The sequence below is a fragment of the Protomyctophum parallelum genome, assembly GCF_964188405.1.
Source record: "Protomyctophum parallelum genome assembly, chromosome: 7".
NCBI classification, from domain to species: domain Eukaryota; kingdom Metazoa; phylum Chordata; class Actinopteri; order Myctophiformes; family Myctophidae; genus Protomyctophum; species Protomyctophum parallelum.
This window is the reverse complement of record NC_139705.1, coordinates 46,020,395-46,029,129: the sequence shown is the minus strand read 5'-3', so window position 1 is coordinate 46,029,129 and position 8,735 is coordinate 46,020,395. Positions and strand designations below refer to the sequence as shown.

The 8,735-nt window shown below is 42.4% G+C and overlaps 1 protein-coding gene across 1 annotated transcript in view; it reads right to left on the bottom strand.

Moving 5' to 3' along the window:
- Positions 1-4,467: 4,467 nt before the first annotated feature.
- Positions 4,468-8,735, bottom strand: part of slc9a8 (solute carrier family 9 member 8) — a 60,045-nt gene continuing 55,777 nt past the window's right edge. Inside the window, exons 11-16 of the mRNA XM_083768799.1 lie at positions 8,457-8,573; positions 8,089-8,171; positions 7,302-7,413; positions 6,437-6,657; positions 5,648-5,794; positions 4,468-5,301 (exon numbers count right to left, since the gene is read on the bottom strand). Coding sequence (XP_083624925.1) covers positions 5,191-5,301; positions 5,648-5,794; positions 6,437-6,657; positions 7,302-7,413; positions 8,089-8,171; positions 8,457-8,573 — 791 coding nt within the window. The 3' untranslated portion in view covers positions 4,468-5,190. The remainder of the gene's footprint in view (positions 5,302-5,647; positions 5,795-6,436; positions 6,658-7,301; positions 7,414-8,088; positions 8,172-8,456; positions 8,574-8,735) is intronic.

Below are 8,735 nucleotides of genomic sequence, written 5' to 3'. Positions count from 1 at the left end.
CCACTTGGTTAACAAGTGGCATTATGCTGATGCATATGTAAAGTTTCAGACCCCACCCTGTATTCATCTCTGGTCTATGCAAAAGTATATAATGTCTCGTAAATGCAATGTTTAGGGAGTCTTGGCAGGCTGTCCACATGGGCAGTCTGTTGTGTGCTCCGCGGCCACCGGTCGCGGGAAGCGATGCTATTCTGTCATTCTGGACTTTGTCTGTGATTGAATAAATACAACTCTGGGATCTTCAGTTCACCTCTCTGCCTGAGTTTCTCTTCATCTGATCGTCCAATGCTTTTGACAAGGTTTTTCACTACGGTACAGTATCCAGTTTGTGTTAGAGAACTCCAGTCTTATCTAGTTTAGTTGTGTGAAAATACACGACACAGGTCCATTATTTTCATCTTGTTCTCAAATCCTGCAAAATCATGAAAAACGTCATGCAGTCCTATAAAACATTTCAAAGTAAAAAGTTCCATCATGTGTCTCCACAGTAAGCTGAATAATAAAAAGTGTGAATGGAGTTTCTAGGTGAAAGTGACTTTTTGACGTGCCATACAGCTGCCATTGTGCCCCATTATAAAATTCTCAAATTAGAAATTTGAAAGCACTATATTTCTAAAACTATGAAACATTTCAAAGATTCCTTTTCAGACAAACATGTCCACCGTAAGATGAACCTAAATAGGTTTGAATGGGGTTTCTAGGTGTAAGTATGTAGGACTAGTAGCATGCCATAGTTTGTGCTATTGCCATTGAGAATGCATTGGTTGTTTAAGTTAAATAACTCAGAAAATAACAAACATTAGTAGAAAGTTCCAGCATGTGTGCCCACAGTAAGCTCAATTATAAAAAGTGTGAATGGAGCTTCTAGGTGAAAGTGATCTTTCTATGAAACATTTCAAAGATTCCTTTTCAGGCAAACATGTCCACCATAAGATGAACCTAAATGGGTTTGAATGGGGTTTCTAGGAGTTCCAGATCCCCAGGAAAGCGCCCAGGGGGCCGGGGCGGTTCCGGCGTGCCGCCACACGTCCGAAACGGTTGAGAAATAACAGTTACAATGTGACGGTCCCTCTACTGTACTGTCACTGTACTGGCACACCCGAAAGCATCATATATACAGTTAATACGTGCGTTGTGTGTTTGTGTGTGCATTAGGTTGCGCACAGGTGGTGAAAAAAACCATGCTGTTTTCGTGCTCATACCCAGCCAGGCACCCAGTCAGCAAGCCAGCCAGCCAGCCACCCACCCAACCACACACATAGCTCCGTAAGGGACTCAAAAGAAGTTTTAACCCCGATGCCTAAACTGTAAAGATTTTCGTTTATTTTGCCGATCCTTAATCCCGCTAACAAAACACCATAAAATGAACAACAAAACACCAAAAAACATAACAGTACGCCAAATTAATTTATTAAAGATTTTAAGACTCCATGAGCTCATAAAAGGCATTTTATACAAGACAAGCAAGACCACATAGAAAGATGAGATCAATAAATAATAATAAAAAAAAGAAAGCTAAATACCTAATAACTAAATAGCGGTTCACCCACACATTCATTAGTGTCAATCTTCATTAATTAGCTTCACATTAAGGACTACTTGTGTGTTAACGATATGTTATGTAATGTTCTGCATTACATAGCGTACAGTGTATGGAGTTAATCTGATCAATCAGACCCATGGCGAATACAACCAGTGGTTCTCAATCAAGGACAAGCATGATAAGATGCATAATGTATTTGGCTGCAGCAGAACAATGTTTTCAAAATTGTTTTCAAAAAATGAAAATAGTCACTATACATAGTTCAGAATGCATCCAACTGCGCATTTGGAATAGCCACAGTATAGTGTAATAATAATATGTTTATAGTGGTTACAATCACTTCTATGCTACCTGTATATTAACTAATTTAGCTGATGATCCCCTCTTAAGGACATGGGGTCCTTGGTCCCCACTTTGAAAACCACTGGTACACAATGCAGAAGGAAACCCAGGTGAGAACAATAACAACAAAATACAAATAATAAAATGTAATGTAATTCGACATAAAAGGAAGCAACTCGTATGTACTGTATCAATTAAAAGAGAAAATCAATCCACAATAGCATTACTATTGTATTTCCAAATTATATTGAGATTTTGAACGTCACCGTCAGGCAGAAACCTTGTATACCTCCATATTTCAACTTCTTAATTTTTCCCGCAATAAATTAATGCCCGATTTCAACGGTTTTCGTCCTCCCGACAGTGAGGAACGTCGTGGGCCATTTCTATTGTAGTTGATTTGAACATTTCCGATACAGAGCAGCAATCAAACATGTTTTGGTTAAACTTCCTACCCCAGCATACTGGAATTAAGACATTCATTAAAATGTTTTAATTAAAAATAAAAAAAATCAACATTACCCGCATAACAACAAGCAATTTTTGATAAACTACAAACTGAAACAGTGAGAAGGTGCTGTAGTAGTATTGCTTTTTATGGGAGAATCAGTTTTTTTTAACCACGGTCTTACAACCCTAGTTAGTGGACCCTACTAGTGTATTTAAATAAAGATTTAATAAATATCTTTGCTGAAAATAGCCAATCTACATGCTCACAATGTGACACATTGTGAGCATGTACATCGATCAGCAATTTTCAGCAATTATAAATAACTTCAAACATCTCTCAGGATACGGTAATTTCCCTTGTCCCTTGTATAGCAACTATAGGCATTTGTATGAACAATATACATTTTCACATGTCTTTACACATTTGTCCAGTTTCTATATGAATTTTCACAAGTCTTTACACACATTTTTTCAGTTTCTTTTTTGACAGCAACACTCTGTATTGTGTGCACACTTTGGCTTGGCTCAGGCTCAATGAGAAAGGCCTGTATATAAGGGTCATGTATTCTGTGCACATTTTGGCTTGGCTCAGGCCAATCTGTAATTCTCAAGCTTTTCTGGCCCACAGGTTGAGAATCACTGGACTCAATGATATAGTCTGTCTGCAGTATATAAGGGTCATGGTGGTAGTGACAGTTTTAGTGGTTTACGACCCATAATGGCCACTGATCAAAGTCCTTCGATCAAACATGTCAGGGAGACGGTGAACACAACAAGATCTGCATGAGGTTCAATGACTTAATGACATTCAATGACTCTTTCCCACTACAAGAACTAAGACAACCTCAGTCGCTGTCAGGATCATAACGTTTTACTTGACGATTGTCATAAAAAAAAAATCATTGGCCGGGTTTTGCCTTACGTGTGGTCCTTACGAAGGCTTGCCTTATGTTACAGGCGTTTCCTGAAAGCGCACGTAAGCGCCTCTCAACACAGGCTACGCAGTAACTCATTCCCTGACATCTATTTAGGCTTTGTAAACAATTGCATGGAGTAGTTATGACAAACAACTTAACTTAAATATATATATTAAGTAAATAACTGAAGTGGCCGATACCAATAACCCAAATAAATGATATACAATGGCAAAAATAGGCCACATTTAAATCACACCCGTGTGAAGTGTGAGGTGCTCTTGTCAACGTACAAATTTATGTCATATTTGGCAGACATTTTACCTAATTTCTCCTTTCATTGTCAATGGCAAATATGAGACGTGTGGGGACACAATTTACGTCATATTTGGGGGACATTTGACCTAATTTCACCTTTCATTGTCAATTGACAAGAAAACATAAAAAAAAAAATATATATAGTTTGTTTAAATTACGTACTGTACGTCCCCTTCATGGGTGGTTCTGGCTGGACTCTATAATAATGACTTTTCTGATTTAATTCTGTGTGAGCTGATATAATTACCATACTTATTATTACATATAATAATTATCAGCTCATTTCTGCAAATGCTTTCAGCAGAATAGGGAAATGTGGGTTTTAAGTGGTTAACCCATTCTGGGCGAGAACCCCTTTTGGTGTTTTACCCCTTCAGTGCAGGAACCCATTTTGGGGTTCTGTACAGTATGTAGGCCTACAGTATTCAAAAATGTAAAACAAACTGATGCTGCTATATAAATATTTGAAGTTTTTCAGAAACTTAGGTCAGGATTTAGAGGCGTTTTTTTAGAATCGGCCTCAGGCCTACACTCTCCACCTTGCAGCCCTTCCTGTGCATGTCATCAAAAGGAAAAATAAATAAATCAAATAAGTAGCAAGCTGTTGTGTGATCTCTCCTTTTCTTTTACAAAATATCAGCCAAAACATCAGAATTTTTGGAATAGATCTCCAAATCTGGATCGGACTTAGAAATCTGGCATCGGTGGTGGTGTAGTTCTGGGTTAAGCGTGACTCCTTCTGAAAACCAAAGTTTTCATCGGAAAAGGAGGTGATAAAACTACACATTTACGTAATTGAGTGGTGCAACCACTCCAAGGAACAGCAATGTCCGTGACTCCGTGTCCGCCTATGTGACGTTAGCCTATGTGACGTTAATGAGCACAAGTATGACTATTAGTACCAGTAGGGGCGCTGTTGTGCCAAACAGAGAGAGAGATAGTGCTGTACTGTTGCCTGCAAATGAGAGAGAGAGAGAGAGAGAGGAGAGTTGCAACACTCAGTTCACACGGGTGAGATTTCTTTTAATTTCGGATGGGCGGTCCCAGAACTTTCCCTCAGAACCTGTGCACCTCCCTAGGACCTGACTCCCCGAACTTTAGTTAGGGAAGCCTTTCCCAACCGGGAGATTTTCCGATTGCACTTCACCCGTGGTAGTGGAAAAGAGCCAGAGGACATACCTCACAGAGACACCCAGCATTGCTCTGGACAGAGGACTATTTCTTCCCACGTCGCTTCTCAGTCTGTAAAAGGGTGCTTCCGGACATCCAGGCGCAGAGGATCCTGATTGGTCAGTCAGTAAAAGGGTGCTTCCGGACATCCAGGCGCAGCGGATTCAGATTGGTCAGTCTGTGGCAGGACAGGAACCAGAGCATGTCACTTTCCCTTCCTAGGTTTCTACTGTGATTCGTTGAAAGCACTATCCAATCAGAAATGACGTGACCTATGCAACAAGCAACGTTCGGAAATCGGGCTCAACAGGAAGAGAGTCAGACCGAGAAGCAAAGTTAAAAAAAAAGAAAAACGCTGAACGTAGCGAAATCGGTGTGGATACCAGGTTAAGAGATATCCGCTATCGCCTGTCAAATCAATTGCGATTGACGTCACTAAGAGTGCGAGGCTGTTCAAAGCAACTCGGCTTCGTCGTCGTCTTCGGACCCCGACGGTCCCTGGCGGACCTCCTCGTACCACTTGTTGGTCAGCGTCTTCATCTGGATGCGGCCGTGGAGCAGGTCCTGGCAAAAAACACTCACGTTACATACAAAAACTGTACATGTGACATAAATATTACTAACAAATCGTCATAAAGGGGTCTTTATGTAGCAGTAGAGCCCCTGTCTGATGACCAAAAGCCTAACAATCGCACCAGGCCAAGGGGGAATTCCCTTTTGGCTAGTGTTCAATATGTTGACTTTCTACACGGGTTAGAATCCCGGGCGTCACATTGCTACTGTGACCCGGATCGGGTTTCGAGGTGAGGGAAGGTCAAAAGGGGGCGTGGGTGTAGTGGCGCTTGCACACACACACACACACACACACACACACACACACACACACACACACACACACACACACACACACCTCCTGTGTGAGTCTCCTAGTGAAGAAGGGGTTGAGGTATTTGGCGTCGAGCCACAGGAAGCCCTTGAGGTCTTGTCTCTGGTAGATGTGGGCCTCGTACTCCTCTTCTGTGAGCTCCGACAGATGCTCCGACTCTAAAGCATTACCCTGTGGAATAAACCAGGTGAGAGAACGGCTTCAGAGGTGAGAGGAGGTTAATGAAATGAGAATGAAGATACTTTGTGTATTTTGCGGTCTCTGGGCCCCTCTGAATTTATGCCAGCGTTGATTGGTGTGTGTGTGTGTTTGTTTGTGTGTGTGTGTGTGTGCGTGCGTGTTCCTGTGTCTCCTGAGTCGTTCGCTTCATGCCACCGTTGACGCAATGTGCTACGTAAGACACAATCAACTCTTTGATGTCTGTGTGGGGGTTGGCTGGCAATGGACAAGAGGATGGAATAACTAGGTTCCATCCAGCGGTCAAGTGTGTGTGTGTGTGTGTGTGTGTGTGTGTGTACATGAGCACCTGTTCTTAGTGAAATCAAAGGGGGCTAGGTTGAGGAATTCCAAATACCAAATGTTCTTTTTTTTTTTACTTGTAGACCTCAGATGGTTAGTTATAATGAGCATATACAGTATATTAATAAAATCACACCCGTGTGAATTGAGTGAAGTGCTAATATAATAAAGTATAACTCATTTTGATTAGGTGATGTAATGGTGATGTAAAACAAACGGTGACAAAATGCATCACTGTCGTGCCAATCATCACGGTAAAGCACACCCTCTCATGTAATATTGCTTAATTATTACCATTTTCTCGGTCTTGCTGAGCGTGATGCCCTTCTTGTTCTTGCGCCGCGTCTGGCTCTCCTCGATGTCCATGAGGCGTATGAGGGGCATGGTGCCGCCGCCCATGAGGAGGATGGTGAAGAGGACGATGATGATGGTGGTGGTGCCGATCAGCTGGCGCTTCTCCACGGGCTCCAGGCCCAGGTGGAGGCTCAGTGCGTACGGGATGGCACCTCTCAGACCTGGCAGGGAGAGAGACTAAACCTTTAATGAGGAAAGGAGAAGAAATACCTAGGAATAGACATTCCAGGTACGGCAATATATATTGGGAGAAAAAAACAATAACATGCTGAGGAGCCAGGCTGCCGGTGTTATTGTGGCTGACCGAAGCCTCCTTTAGGGTTCTGAGTTACGTTTTGGGGGGATTTTCTAACAAATTAACCTTCTTCGTTTGATTTATTTATTAATGTTTTGTAGAGTGGGTGATGTCCTGGCCTGTAGGTTGAATACGTTGTCTCTGTGGATGATCGGGCCTGAAGAGGTCATTCATGTTCCTCATCATGGAAATATTTGAAAGAATGGATATAATAGTAACAGATCATCCCTTAAAGCAGTGGTTCTCAGACCTTGTCATGCCAAGGACCCAACATGGATCTATATTTGGCCGTGGGGTCGAAAAAAAAATATATATCAACACTTTTGATTTTAAAAAAATAGCCATGGTAACAAATGTTGCTGGGGACCCCTCCTGGAACTCCTCCAAGGACCCCTGGGACTCCATTTTGAGAAGCAAAGCCTTAGAGTTTGGCCAATAGAAAGACATGTAGTTGGACTCTGTGCAATCTAACGGTAAATGAGTGAAAATAATGCATGTCAATGTGCTTACCACTGAACCACATGATGCACATCATCTTGGGCGTGATCTTGTGATCTCTGAAGAAGTTGAGCAGGAAGGACAGAGGGAAGATGTTCACCGCCCGGCCCAGGAGAACCAGCACCTGTAGAGAGATAGACAATGCACAGCTCTGTGGATGTATACTAGTGTCTGACCTCTCCCATGTACTGCACAGCTCTGTGGATGTATACTAGTGTCTGACCTCTCCCATGTACTGCACAGCTCTATGGGTATGTATAGTAGTGTCTGACCTCTCCCATGTACTTTACTCTGAGTAATACTGCCGTCAGGTAAGAAAACACATTAAAACACATTGTGTTCTGATTTAAAAAAAAAAAAAAAAAGAACGTCTGTGGACGTCTTTGGTATTACCCCACGTGTTGTTCCCAAGACGTCTGTGGATGTCTTTGCAAAAGAAAATGAATGCATTGGGCGTTTAAATTAAATAACTCAGAAACTACAAAACATTTCAATGTAAAAAAGTTCCAGCATGTGTCTCCACAGTCAGCTGAATAATAAAAAGTGTGAATGGAGTTTCTAGGTGAAAGTGATGTTTTGACAGTGTTGCGTGGGCACACAAAGTGTTAAAGGGTCCCTGCATGGAGCAATATCAGATTTAAGCACTCGTTTGTCCCTCTGCACTGGCAGCTGTGGACAAGGACTCTCATACGGTCAAGAGCTAAAGCAATCAGAGACGCTGTGTACTGCACTTTCCCCAGGCGGTGTGAAAAACCATTTCGAAAAGCTTTTAAAAAGGTCAACAGCACACAGTACTTACGATGCACCAGATGACAAAGGATATTTCAAACTTGTGAGGGAAGCTGAAGATGGAGAGACCCAGGAAGGCAAACACGCACGTTTCTGTAAAGATGAAAAAGCAGAGAATTTCTCATTTCATTGTCAATGGCAAATATTGAGACGTGTGAGGACAAAATGTACGTAATATTTGGCAGACATTTGACCTAATTTCTCCTTTCATTGTCAATGGCAAATATTGAGACGTGTGGGTACAAAAAAAGGAGAGGAGAGGCGTGAGTCTGGGTGGGAGCGGTTTGGGACAGGGGAACAGGGTTACTATAACCACACAGAGGCGAGGAGTGGGTCGTGGTGGGATAGTTTGGGACGTGGGAACAGGACTATACTGACCACACATGAAGGCCACGCTGCGTAGCGTCTGCTGCATCAGAATCTGGGTGACGGGAGACAGGTTGTGATGGGTGTAGTGAGACATCACGATGCCAGAGAACAGGATGGCCATGATGCCTGTGAGGGACGGACACAAGCAGAGTGAAACACATAACATTGACCCGTTACCTCATTGACGGCCATGGACGTGTGTTGACGCATGTCAATCCAAAGCCCACACTGCCAGGGATGTAGTTTGACGTATGCTGGTGTTTTCAGTGTTTCATTCCTGCAAATAAT